The sequence below is a fragment of the Strongylocentrotus purpuratus genome, unplaced genomic scaffold (assembly GCF_000002235.5).
Source record: "Strongylocentrotus purpuratus isolate Spur 01 unplaced genomic scaffold, Spur_5.0 spur5_scaffold_16, whole genome shotgun sequence".
In the NCBI taxonomy this organism is placed as follows: Eukaryota; Metazoa; Echinodermata; class Echinoidea; order Camarodonta; family Strongylocentrotidae; genus Strongylocentrotus; species Strongylocentrotus purpuratus.
Window position 1 is genome coordinate 7,691,908 of NW_022145601.1, and position 14,206 is coordinate 7,706,113.

A 14,206-nucleotide genomic window follows, 5' to 3' on the forward strand; every position below is an offset into this window, starting at 1 on the left:
AGAAACACAGTTGTAATAATTTATATTTAGGGTGCATGTATTAATATTGAACATTTTCTTTCTCGTCATGCTGAATACTAATCTGAAGAGGAACTGACAAGTCCAGGGAAAAGCGTCATGTAGACCCTTCCTTGAAATGCTAGAGCGCCGTATGGCAGCCTTGCTAAAGCCAGGGTAATAATCGGGAGCGCCAGGAGAAACCGATCCACCTACCGACTCCCCTCACGGAGGAGTAGTAAGGGTAGTGGATGGTGGGAGTCTAGCCACCAACAAACGGGCAAAGACCCCCAAAAAGACTAACAACAGCACAGAGCTTCTCAGAAGCCAAGCTTAGCAAGACGGGTCCCGAGCTGCACGGCGAAACCGATCCCGAATCAGGCATTATCTTGCTCATTTGGGGGGAACATGATTTTTTGTTCAAGTCTTCTGTCGATCTGGGCCCCCGTCTTAAAATGAGTTGGTATCAATCACAGCTTATTTGCGATTGATATCGTTCGCAACTACGTACATTAGAGATAGGAGACTGCAAACTTGCGATTGATTGGGATCAATCGTAACTCTTTATAAGACAGGGCTTGGGCATAACATGTTGAAAAAGATAGTTGTGATATGCACATTTACATGTATACGAGCAGAAGGGTCAAAGGTCAAATCATGTTGCTTTGAAAAGTTCCCTTCCATGTACAATCTCTACCAGAGGGAGCTATTCGGCGCTTCATTAAATGCCTAACCAATCAGCATCAACTTCCAGTGACGCAGCTATCTCTCCAGTAGAGTACCAATGATACTACCAGCGATTTTTATGGGGATTCCCCAAAATCACACTGAAGGGTTTAAATTACTGAATATGTAAATTTATGCATATCACCTCAATAGCACTTGGGATGAGCCAAAGTACAACTAGTCTGTTGTTGACAAATCGAGTGACTTTTCTCCAAGTCCAGACATGTCCAAAACCACAAGCCCATTTCGTACCCTTCCTTATAACCCACATGTAATATTTTTAAAGAACTACATGTAAAAAAAGAATAAATTAGTCAAATAGGCAACATTTCACTATACCCATTTCATATTCGTTTTATAACACATATATAAGGATATCTTTAAAGAACTGAGTAAGAATAAATTAGTCAAATTGGCAACATTTCACTATACCCATTTCATATTCTTTTCATAACACATATATCAGGATATCTTTAAAGAACTGAATAAGAATAAATTAGTCAAATTGGCAACATTTCACTTCTCCCATTTCATTATACTTTATATATAAGGATAATCATTGAAAAAAATACACGGGACTAAGGGGAATTAGCCCTAAAATGCTAAAAAAGAGCCCTCGAAAGTCATCAAAGAGTCCAAAAAATTTGCATAGAGTTCAATGCAAAACAAATTAAAGAGTGTTATTTTCATGTAAGCATGCTTGAAAAGTAGCCCCCAAAAAAATTGTAAGTATTTTTTTCCCTGATTATTATCTTTAAAGAACTAAATATAAATTATTCAAATTGGCTACATTTCGTTACTCCTATTTCACTCTCATCTTGAAAATATGAAAAAGGCCCTATATTCTTCAAATTTGCAAGAACAATAATTTTATTTAAATCGAACCATATTCCAGCTATAAGTGATTTTAACTGTAAGAAATACAGATTAGAATTCTTAAAAACTAAATTTTTGAAGAAAAAACAAAATGAAAACGAAGACTTTCTGTTAATAGGAAGGAAGGTCGGTCTTGTGGGAGGGGTGGTTATATTCCAAAGCTCTTTGGAAGCGCGCAGGGAAGTTACATCAAAATGTGAGATGCGTTATTAAAACCGTTATACAAGATCAGAATAATTTTATTATTATTATTGTTATTATGGAAATGACAGCGACATTAACATTCAACATAGTACCATAGTAAGATTTAGACTGTATTTAATTTGTTTTACCCCCTTTTGACTTCGTCTTTTTTTTTTGCCATACAAGGATGTTTTTCTCACTCTAACCCCCCCCCCCCCCCCCCCACACACACACACAATAGTCTAAAGATCAACGCTGCCACATAAAGATGAGTTATACACAAACGGCTAAATACCAATTCGCATAAATAGTGGATTTGATACATCAGACTAAAACTACCATGATAACCAGGCGAAGAATGTTAAAATAGAAATAAAAACATAATTCTTTAACTCAATAAAAAAGGCAGGCACCTGTACAAAGCTAAGAAAGGTCCACACCTGAAAACAAAGACACAAACTGTCTTACACTGCAATATTTTTATGCCAACATACCAAATGAAAGTAAGATACTGACACACCCCAGTGACACAAAATGGGCCTAATACCATAGAAACTACACATGTATCTCAATGTATATGACTTAACAGTATTACTTTGCAATAAAACAAATCTACTGTGTAGGGACAGGGGGTCTACACTTTCCCAATGCAAATTGTGCTCATGGGAGAAGCATCACACATCACGTACACTACCCAACTGCATCATCAAGCTTAGAACCTATGCATAAATATGACATCATCATCATCATCAAACAAAACGTCTTTATGAAATGTTACCTCGAGCAGGAAAATGATTTGTCTTACATCCAAATAAAAGTGTTCCTCCTCTTTTTGTTAGGTTCACAACATACAGCTGAGCTGAAGTACGGTGTTGTTTTATCCTTAGTGTGATCATAATCTCAATCCCATTTAGTTTCGTTGGAATATACACCAACATACATGCATGTACACACAAATCAGCTGTGTTCAGGGGAGAACCTGAACTACTTTCAGCTCATGCATATATTCATGAGCTCCTTCCATAAAAGGATGTGGCACTACCTTATTGGGAGGACAGACTCTGGACTTTGACCAATCAGGTTCTGGGAACCGGGGTGAAAAGGTGAACCTGGGTGACATCACCAAGAGGCCTGGGAAAGATTGTGTTTGTAAATATGACAAGTCTGGACAAGTCTGTGGGACGTTCTATTATCTCTCCACAAATGGGGGTGTTGGGGAAAATCAATACACTGAAGTCTCTAGGACAAAAAGGATCAGTTAGCAGATAATTTCTGAAATACCCATTCAGCAATTAATTAGGTTCTTTAGTAATGGCATACTTTTTGTCCGTCATTGGCATTCCAACCCATTGTCACTTCGCATACTTTTAGAAATCCTGTAAATGCACCAGTTTGTAATTACCTTTCGTTGCAACCCCCTACAAACACAAAATTGATCGGCCTCATTTGAATACAACTGATACGAAGACAAAAACATTGGACTCAATCAGCTGATCTGAGAAAATCTAAGATTGTAGCAAATTAATGGGACATATAACAAAGTCATGTTTTACTAATTTGATGAAATTGATCTTCTTTGAAAAATAAGCACCACAAATCTTAACATTAGTATTTCACTTCCTAAAATACAATTTGAAAAGCAAAATAACCAAAAAAAGATTATTTAATGTAATGATATTTTACATCACAAAAGAATCATGCCAATAGGCATAGCCAATTATCTACATTGTTCCTCTGTTGTGTTTTTCTTTCTTCTAATAAAAAACAACAACTATTAAATACGAGGAAATAGGGATATACTACAGGTAAATTATTTGTCATGTTTAACTTCCTAGCAATGGCAAATTTCAAGACAAATGGGAATCATCACCAAAAAGACGATATATACATGTAGCCTGTGGAGAGGAGGGGGGAGGAGGCTTTAGAAGCTCCCCCTCTTTATTTGTCATGAAATTTTATGACTTTTTTCTTACGAGTTTTGCGCATCTTTTGAAATAAATTTTTCGAAAATCTCTCATTTTCGTGATTTGTGTACATATATTATTTTTCAAAAAAAGAGATAATTTTCAAAAAAAAATAAACTAGATGGAATTCGACTGCGCGCAGTCGAAAATGATGCCTCCGTTATAGAGCAATTTTACAAACCAAAACAGAAAAAAAAAATTGAATTCACGTTCAATGGTAATCCATTGACAGGTTCTCAGAATATTGTGATTACAAGCAATTTCTCATATACATATATGACCCTTTGATCTTTGACCTCATGACCATAAAATCTACTCAGTTCATTGGCTCTGCAAGATGTTCTGAGTTAAATAGTAATCCATCTGTCAGTTCTAATGAGAATGCGTTCACAAGCTATTTTTGCATACATAATGGGCCCATGACCTTTGACCTTTGACCTTATGAACCAAGAATCTACTCAGTTCATTGGCTCTGCAAGTAACAAACATGACCTAATTTTGGCATGAATCCATCAATCGGTTCTTGAGATAACGCGATCACAAGCTGTTTTTGCATTCATAATGTGCGCTGTGGCCTTTGACCTTTGACCTACGTGCTCCAAAATCTAATCAGATTGTCTTCCTATGGTGATACACACTATCATTAAGTTTGAAGTTTAAATCTCCAGTGGTTCTTGAGATATTATGATAACAATCTCAATGTATGGAATTTCATAAGTTGACCTCTGTGACCCTTGACCTTTGACCTACGTGCTCCAAAATCTAATCAGATCGTCTTCCTATGGTGATACATACTATCCTTAAGTTTGAAGTTTTTACATCTCCAGTGGTTCTTGAGATATCATGATAACAATCTCAATGTATGGAATTTCATAAGTTGACCTCTATGACCCTTGACCTTTGACCTACGTGCTCCAAAATGTAATCAGATTGTTTTCCTATAGTGATACACACTATCACTAAGTTTGAAGTTTAAATCTCCAGTGGTTCTTGAGATATCATGATAACAATCTCAATGTATGGAATTTCATAAGTTGACCTCTGTGACCCTTGACCTTTGACATACGTGCTCCAAAATCTAATCAGATCGTCTTCCTATGGTGATACATACTATCCTTAAGTTTGAAGTTTTTACATCTCCAGTGGTTCTTGAGATATCATGATAACAATCTCAATGTATGGAATTTCATAAGTTGACCTCTATGACCCTTGACCTTTGACCTACGTGCTCCAAAATGTAATCAGATTGTTTTCCTATAGTGATACACACTATCACTAAGTTTGAAGTTTAAATCTCCAGTGGTTCTTGAGATATCATGATAACAATCTCAATGTATGGAATTTCATAAGTTGACCTCTGTGACCCTTGACCTTTGACATACGTGCTCCAAAATCTAATCAGATCGTCTTCCTATGGTGATACATACTATCCTTAAGTTTGAAGTTTAAATCTCAAATGGTTCTTGAGATATCGCGCTAACAAACTCAATACAAGGAATTTCATAAGTTGACCTCTGTGACCTGTGACCTTTGACCTACGTACTCCAAAATCTAATCAGATCGTCTTCCTATGGTGATAAATACTATTCCCGAGTCTTAAGTTTAAATCTTAAATGGTTCTTGAGATATTGTGATAACGGTCAAACGGGACGGACGGACGGACGTACGGACGGACGTACGGACGGACGGACGTACGGACGGACGGACGTACGGACGGACGGACGTACGGACGGACAACCCGAAAACATGATGCCTCCGGCACCACCTTCGGTGGCGGAGGCATAAAAACATTGGTTACTTGGTCTTGGATATAGTTTAGGTGTTTGTTTTGGGGGTCAAAATCGTAGAATTATAGTTCAAAACAATAAAATACATATCAATCAAGACCTTCTCATCTCCATTCAAGGGTAATTCAGAACACTCGACTACGACACCTTTAAAATGGTATTTTCTGAATAACTTACAGTCTATGCTGGGCGTATTGAGGATGTTTGATTATTTCAAACTATTCAAATACCTGTTTGCTCTAATATATGAATGGTTAAAGTTGTCACAGACCTAATTTCTACCTTAGGTTCTGACTACATGCATGTGAAAAGAATCCTCATCCATCCATTGCCACAAACTTCCCCATATGTACAAGTATACAAAGACAGTGTTGGAACATCAGGGTCTTGTTTCACGAAACCATCATAAGTACAATTTCGCTGACTCCCTTATATAAAGTGTCTTGATTTAAAGGCTGGCTGTACTAGTTCAGTCAGAAGGGATTAGACCAACCAGCTAGTCAGGTCACTGTGACAGGTGGCTATCTCATTAACTCAGCTCTCAATTAACATAAGAAAAAGAGGATCATGGGGGACCAACAGGCACCGATTGGGGAAGTTTTCTATACAGAGGGAGCAAGTAGCTACAAGTAGGACAGTGTGGCTTTAAAACATGCATTTCAATAGGATGTTGGCGAACTTGTAGTACTTACGACAAAAAGCAGCGGAAATAAATTTATCATGATAGATAACTTTCTGAACCACTCACCGATCCTTCGCTGTTCATGTTGGGAAGGCTCGGCATGCTGGGAAGGCTGGGCATGCTGGGAATGATACTCAGGTTGGGTATATGTGGCTCCATCTGGATCTGTTCGACCTGGAACTCGACCTGGTTCTCCTGGATCACGTTGGTCCCAAAGTCATAGTTCTGCAGGTTGACCTGGACAGGGTCCTGCAGGATGGACCTACAAAGAAAGAAACAAACAACAAGAAATGCAGAGAATAATAATAATAAAATAATAATATTCAGCTTTTATATAGCGTTTAATACAAATGTCTCCAAGCGCTTTACAGATATACTATTACCCCGGCCATTGGATTCAAAACTTGGGGTCGAGAATGACATAACATGATTCAAAGAAACATGTATGTGTGTTTTTTAATTGGGTTTTTACAGGAAACAGGGATGCCAGTTAGAATTGATCATAGGGCCTGAAAATCACCTAGAATGAGCCATTTTATACCAAAAAAAAGCCTCAACTATGGTCTGAAAATAACTCGCCAAGGCCTGAATTCAGGCTATTGCCTGAATATTGTCATCCCTGGTAGTATAAATCAGATATGACTATTTACGTCTGAGGACTGAGCCTTTCAGAATATCGTTCCAGTTTGAAAACCCTCAAATAAGCTCCACGTCTAAAACCAACACCTTTTCTAAAACCCCATTTACTTCCTCGAACACAGCCAAGACCTTCAAGACCTTCAAAATACCCTTCCACTCTGCAAATTGGCAATGCAATACTACAACACTTTCTTTTGAGCTCTGAGCTCGACTTACTCAGAATACGAGCTGCCGTAGCATATCCTCCGGGCAATTTCGCACATCTTTCCTCCTCATCCACAAAACAAAAATATACCATCAAATCCTGAAGCATCCACTACCAGCACCGGTGAGCTCAAGATACCAAATCATTAAACACCAAGAACTTGGCTTGCAGAAAATGACTTTTGATCTAAGACCCTGGGAGAGGACTAATATCCACACAACGATGAACCTTTTTGCATTGCACAGAAATTCCTACACATGCAGGCGTCAGCAAACAAAAGAAAAGATACTCATAATTTTCCGAGATAAGAATTCTTTGTCCAGATTGCTGTACTCTGTAGACTTGTCGACAAGTGGTCTTGTAATGATGCTGTGGCCCATTGTCAATGTTACGCAAACAGACTTTGAGACCACGCAATTACCAGGAATATTTGAGATTTGATTACAACACCCCCTCTTGAAATGGGGAAGACCCTGAGTTCACGTTACAATGAGCTTAAAGGGAAATTGAGTCCTGTTAAAATACAGAATATATTTCTTTTTAAAGGTACTATGTCCCTTTTGCAGGCCATAAAAATGAAAAGGTTAAATTCCAATGGCATATGAAAGATAATACTAATGAAGAACTCCCCTTAAAAAAATGGGGCTTGAAAATGTCTTTAAGTGGGAAAATAACAACTATTTGTTGTCAAATCGACTTAGGAGAGCCAATAAGTAATAGTCTTAATTTTCAGACCGTTGTACCGCATGGTCGTACATTTTATGCTGCGCAAAAATTCAATCAGTTTAATTTTGGCCATTACAAGAAGTGGGATATTGATGTAGACAAATCCTTTACAGCTCATTTTATGTCTGTTATTACCAAAGAAGAAGAAAAAGCCAGTCAGTCACTCAATACAGACAATAGTGTCTGACAGTGAAGTCTAGCAAGTAAACGGGTTTCCTTGCATAATTTGAATATTAAGGACACCGCTAACGTTTAAATTTCACAGATAGGACATACATGACATATTCATAATTCCTGCAAAGTTCTACAGAATTGATGTTGGCTGCAAAATGGACATGGTATCTTTAATGCTCACACAGAAGAATATATCGTTTTAATTTCACATAAAAGGATTGCCCTAGAGATTGCCACGAACATTAATAGACCCATTTATTGTACAAAGTTTGAACCAAGTTTTTGTTCCCACAATTTTGTTTAACTCTTAAGCTGCCACCCATACAATGCACCCAGTGCCACAGTGCTAATCCCTATTGTGCCCGCTACTAATCTCCTGTGTGCCAAGTTAATTTAGGGTTGGTTCAAGTGCGTGTAGTTTAAATTGTTACTATGTTTGATCCACTATAACATCTCATCTGTATATTGTATAAAAAAGAATTGTACGTTAAAGTTGTAGGAAATTTAACCCTCTTTCTGTTGATACCAATATCATTTCATGAATCTGTAATTTTGGTAAAGTAAATAAGCACTATCAGTGAGTTGTCAAACCAATCCGTTGTCTCATTTCCCGCACACAATCTGAGGGGCCATGATCAAAACTGACAAATTTGATGATAAAATATCGCAATTTTCTCAGGAAAATCCAATGTAACGGTATATGTGAAGCACACAAAATCAAAACAACAATAAACCCCCTCCACAAATACAGTAAGCATTCATGCGTGCACGCAATGCGCATCGCACAATAGGCATAAACAATTAGCTTGTGTACTTATGCACGAAAATGTGTCCGTGGCACGCGAGCGGATGAGAGTTTATGTGTGCATGGCATGTCAACAGAAACCCGGTTATGTGTGCGTGGCACGCCAGCGCATGCACAGAACAGTGTTCTTGGCACGATAAGAGTTAACAGGGAATGTATGCATGTGGCCTTAGCCTTTAATAATAACAAATAAAGGTTGGACTTTTGGCTTATCTAGACGAGACACCAATGTGGACTTGTAACCAGGTTTCGTTTTCAATATCCACATTGAACTAAACTTTTATTCTGATCGCCAGAGCTAGGAATTTTTACAAGAATATTGATTTACAGAACCTTGGCTAAATTTTAGGCGACCGACTGTACCTCATACAAGTAAAAATAATACTTTTCTGTTCACTAGGAGAGGGGAGGAGCTCCTTAAGGAAATGTTATTGTAAAAGTGTGATTTTCTCAGTGATATTTATGTATTTTATTGTTTTCTATACAAGAGCACTTTTGAGAGCTAAATTGCTCACCGCTGCTGTCTATTTTTTCACTACCTCTATATTTCTTTCAAAAAATAGAAATGGATCATGTCATTTAAACTTCTGGATACCACAACAATATCAATTAAAAAGTTCTGCATGTAACGAAAATGACAATTGTTACCCATTAGCAACTATTTCAGATTTTATAGAACACAACATTCCCATTACGCCAGTCTTCATTAGCTCCAGATTGCCAACTATCCCGATCGCAAATTATCCAGTTAGTTTGCGTCCTCATCAGCCCAAAGTTGCAATTAGCAGAATATTTGGTCGAGATGATCATCCCAAGATATCTTGGGCTTGTTTGCAAAATATCCTCCTATTTGTCCGATGCGTCTTCACCAGCCCGAAGATTCGCACTATGCGTGAACGCTGAGCAAAATATCTCGAGCTAATTTCCCAAGCTCGAGTTTCAAGTTTCGAGGTCGAGTCTCAAGCTTGAGTCTCAAGCTGATGAAGATGCGATTTGTAACTTTGGGATTATTTCCCAAATCAAAAATAGCGGGCAATTTGGCAATCTCGAGCTGACAAGACATAGGGACCTAGTGCGGCCCACTTGTTGATTTTGACTTACCCTGACGTGACATCGTTCTGGAGCGTGGCCCACAGGGCGTGAAATGTCTCCTGACTCAGAGGGAGGTCTGCCATCTCCTGCGATGGCTGCTGCGTCTGCTGCGTCAATGGCACATTTCCATCCATGGTGGCGCCAGACTCACTCATCCAACACAGATGCAGAAGCTCCAAGGACAGACGGACGGACGGACGGACGGATCGTTATTTTCAGGTGCTTGTAGGTTGAGGGCAGGAATTTGGGGAGGGCAGCGGTAGAAGCTTTGCACAGGTCTAGAAGAATCTGCTACAGAATCTAGTGCAGCATTTGGGACACAGCTGCCAACCCCGAGGCAGCCTTACCATTATACAGACACTAGCAGCAGTGGCAGCAACTTGATGATCATCTACATCAAGGCGTGGCACGGAAGGCAATATTTGGTGTCGTGGTGGCAGCAACACAGTCGACAATCACAGCAGCGAGTGGTAGAAGGCACACATTTGCAGCACATCTCTAGTGGCATAACATCTGTAATGAAATAGAAACAAAGTATAATTTCATATCTTGTCAGAAAATACTTTCATAAATTTCTTTTTACGACTTACATGTATAACACATTTACATGTAAGCTGGGCTGCATTGCAGCTTAGACTTTCCTAAGCCTGAACAAGAAAAAAAAAAGTCAAACAAAACAGATTATTGTTACACAAAATGAAGATATAATCCACAATAAAATATTGAAAGCAGCAATTTGTGTTTCAACAGATATTTCTCAGATTTTAAAAGCCAACTGGTCATTCTAGTGAATGAATTCGAGATGTCTTAGAAACCAGACGGTTTACCTCACAAACTTAACTCCAAATGGTAGTTATTTATCTCTCACAGGCAAGAAGTACATGAGTTCAACAAGCAATATACCCTAAGTCTTTCACATGCTATATGCTCATACAGATGTGATGACATTCTTGCATCATCCTTTTCATCAATACCTGGTAGAATACACCAAAGCATATGCTACTTTTGCTGTGCTCACAGCATGCTTTCTACATGCAAGCCTAGAGATTAATCAAGATTTATCAGCATAATTATGCATTTTTAAGAGAAATAATTCACTGGGCATTACAAGAAAAATATACAGCAGTAGAAATGAAGAACTTTCGCAAGCTTTATGCAAACATGCTTTGAACATACATGTATATGGAAGCAAATGGTATTACAGGCATAGCCAAATTAGACCCTACAAATTCCCACGTACTGAATACTCACTAGTCATTCAATTTTCCAACTTCATGAATAGTCATTGGATTCATTCAATCATACCAATCCGATAAACTGTAAATCCCCACTTCATTGACATTCAATGGTTCATTCAATCATGCTAATCCTACAAACTCCCACTTCATGAATATTCATTGGATTCATTCATTCAATCCTACAATTCTCCACTCATTCATTCAATCATACAATATTTTCACTTCATGAATATTCATCAAGTTGATTCAGTAACGCCAATCACCAAATAAGGCTGGCCTTGTTCCATCACAACAAAGTTGAAAAATTATTTTCCCTTGGGACAACGTGGTATAACCCCTTTATTGTGCAATAATTATTGCAAATCACACACAGGTGGGAATCCCTAGGCTACCCTGGGAATTCACCAAGGATGTCAAAAATCATCATGTGTAGTCCCACATCATCAATTTGGTATCAGGTCTGGAAATACCTTTGGTATCTTGTAATCTTCAAAGGGCTATGCAGCCTTTCAAGAAGGTGAACTACTGTACTAAGTACTAACCGTTGGTGAAATAACTGGTCTTTGGACAAAATGCATGAATCCACCAACTTGATATTGATCAAATGATATTGATCAAATCATTATGTGTAGTCCAACACGTTCACTTTGGAATCAGGATAAGAAAACTTATCTCACCATGGTCATTAATTACCAAACTTCATTGTAAAAGTTTGGTATTTGATAGAAATCAATAAAATGCTGTTTGGAAAAGTTTAGGTGCAGCATGAAAGGGTATCAAACATAATGAGCCCCAAATGATATTCTAGAATACAAGAAAGATCATAAAAGATGTGTCCAAAATATGCAAATCACGTACCCACTTTTACAACTGTAGATCTAAAAGTACAGTGTATCTCTTTTAGATTCCATCAAACACTTGAAAGCGGTTCACTAACCTCAATGAATAAGAAAAGCCTTGGATGTCAAAATATGTTGACAAATTACATTCAATTTCAAACAAAATCAATTACAGCTCCATAATGAAATGCTTGCCTGCTCCCCAGATTGTAAGACATTACTGCAATTAGTCTGAAAACTGCACTCTTTACTCCTAACAATACCAGCATGCAGGCCTATTATTTCTTTTAAAGAAAATAACAAACCCCAACAAACAAATGAAAGTTGTTTAAAGTTTCAAATGGAAGAAGCCATATGTTTTCTTGACTGACTAATACCAGATCACTGATTACCGCCCTGGCCAAGATAATCCCCCAACTTGCTTTCTCCTGGGATTAAAATCTTAAGAGGGGGTTGTAATGGACTGCCAACGTGGAACCTGAGTCACCCTTTCTTCCATTGGAGGGTAATGAGTGGGGGAGGGTGAGGAGTGCGGGGAGGGGGGGGTGCAGGAGGGCAGTGAGTGCCAGCGTTATCTAAGAGTCCCATTACTGTCAAGTAATTGACCACATCTATTGTGACATTGGGCAGTTCAATTACTGATCACACCATATTAGTCCATACGATGATGCAATCCCGGCCAAAATCAATGACGTTCAGCCCAGATTAGTCTCAATATGAGGCGCCGCCTGGCTAAAGATATTTCCCGGGGATATACCTTTAACAAACATATCTTTAACAAATTAAACTTCATTGCTCAGGACAGGGTAGTAGCCCTTCAAAGACTTCTACAGGTTTAATTGACATTTCTCAGGGAATTAACAGTCATTATCGCGATATAGAATTGAAAATGAATAAAATAACTCACTTGAAGAGACAATATGATAAATATTCATATTCTAATGCACCGGAAAATATACACTGAAGAGTCAAATAAGATTTGTAACTGCATAAATATTTTCCCCATCTACATGTACATGTATGTAAATACATGAAGATGTATTTATTTAGTCGGGATGCATTACACTGAAAACCATGCTTATCATAAAACAATTGTTCATCCAAAATGGAGAAAAATGATAAGGATATACATTGTAGATGGAAAGCGCAACACATGTCACAAATTAATCAACCGAGCCTGCTTTACACAACATGGTTAAATATCAAAACAGGAAACCAGAGTCGGTATGCATCTCCCCGCAATATGGTCAAAGCTGAAAGAAACTTGATATATATGGTCAGTAATATTACTAAAATAAGACCAAATCGGATTTGAAGTAACAGGAAGTATAACAAATTTTCTGCAGAAGAAGTGCGTGCGAAACAACCGACTGTCTTTATGGGAAAAGTGAAACGGTTGCCAAATTTCGCGCCGAACGACGGACCGACTTGCAGCACGTGGGGAAGGAGTATCAAAAGCGAATGGATTACTCAATTACGCGCCAAAACGGTTTTGGTGGGAGAGGAAGTAAAGAGAGAATAATGTCACAGAAGAATCATGAGCACGTGGGAAGGGAGTAGCAAAAGTAAATGGAATTCTAAATTGCACGCCAAAATTGGGCACGCTGAAAAGGGAAGTACAAAGAGTAAGGTGCAGGATTGAGTGCCAAACGACTGGTTGTCTTGTAACACGTGGATCAATTAAGCGCCAAAAGGGATTTGGTGGGAAAGGAAGTAAAGGGAGAACAGTGTCACAGAAGAATCACGAGCCAAATGACCGACTGTCTGGCAGCATGTGGGAAGGGAGTAGCAAAAGCAAATGGAATTCTAAATTGCGCGCCAAAATTGGGCATGGTGAAAAAGGAAGTAAGGAGAGTAAGGTGCAGGATTGAGTGCCAAACGACCCGTTGTCAGGGAAAAAAATACACGGGGGCTCGGGGCAAATTAGCCCCCGAAATGCCAAAAAGAGGCCTTAAAATTTGCACAGAGTTCAATGCAAAACAAAAAGAGTGTTGAAAAGTAGCCCCCCAAATTTTTTAAATAATTTTTTCCCTGCCGGTTGTCTTGTAACACATGAGAAGAGAGTGGGGGAAAGAGCGATCATCATCAGACTTTTGATCAAAATGGTACACCTCTCATCAAAACCAAAAAAGTTGTATGAATAGATTATAAAACTAATAATTTGTTACAAAAAGCTAGTATTATTTAAAAGCTTTGTATCAATACAGGTATCAGTGTTTGCTCAGATTTCCTTACCAAAGAAACGATATAGAAATCCATCGTAATTATACTAC

At 38.3% G+C, this 14,206-nt stretch overlaps 1 protein-coding gene across 15 annotated transcripts in view; it reads right to left on the minus strand.

Annotated features, from left to right (window-relative positions):
• The window catches only part of LOC756859 (tumor protein p63), a 63,429-nt gene that overhangs the window by 32,240 nt on the left and 16,983 nt on the right, over window positions 1-14,206 (minus strand). For 12 of the 15 annotated variants that reach the window (XM_030986669.1, XM_030986680.1, XM_030986675.1 and 9 more), the window contains 2 exons: window positions 9,866-10,369; window positions 6,282-6,477 (listed from right to left, as the gene is read on the minus strand). In XM_030986669.1, the coding sequence (XP_030842529.1) occupies window positions 6,282-6,477; window positions 9,866-10,011 (342 nt within the window). In that variant the 5' untranslated portion in view covers window positions 10,012-10,369. Of the gene's footprint in view, window positions 1-2,560; window positions 2,762-6,281; window positions 6,478-9,865; window positions 10,370-12,031; window positions 12,176-14,206 lie in introns of those variants that run through there. The other 3 variants (XM_030986673.1, XM_011682725.2, XM_011682684.2) reach the window with 3 other exon arrangements.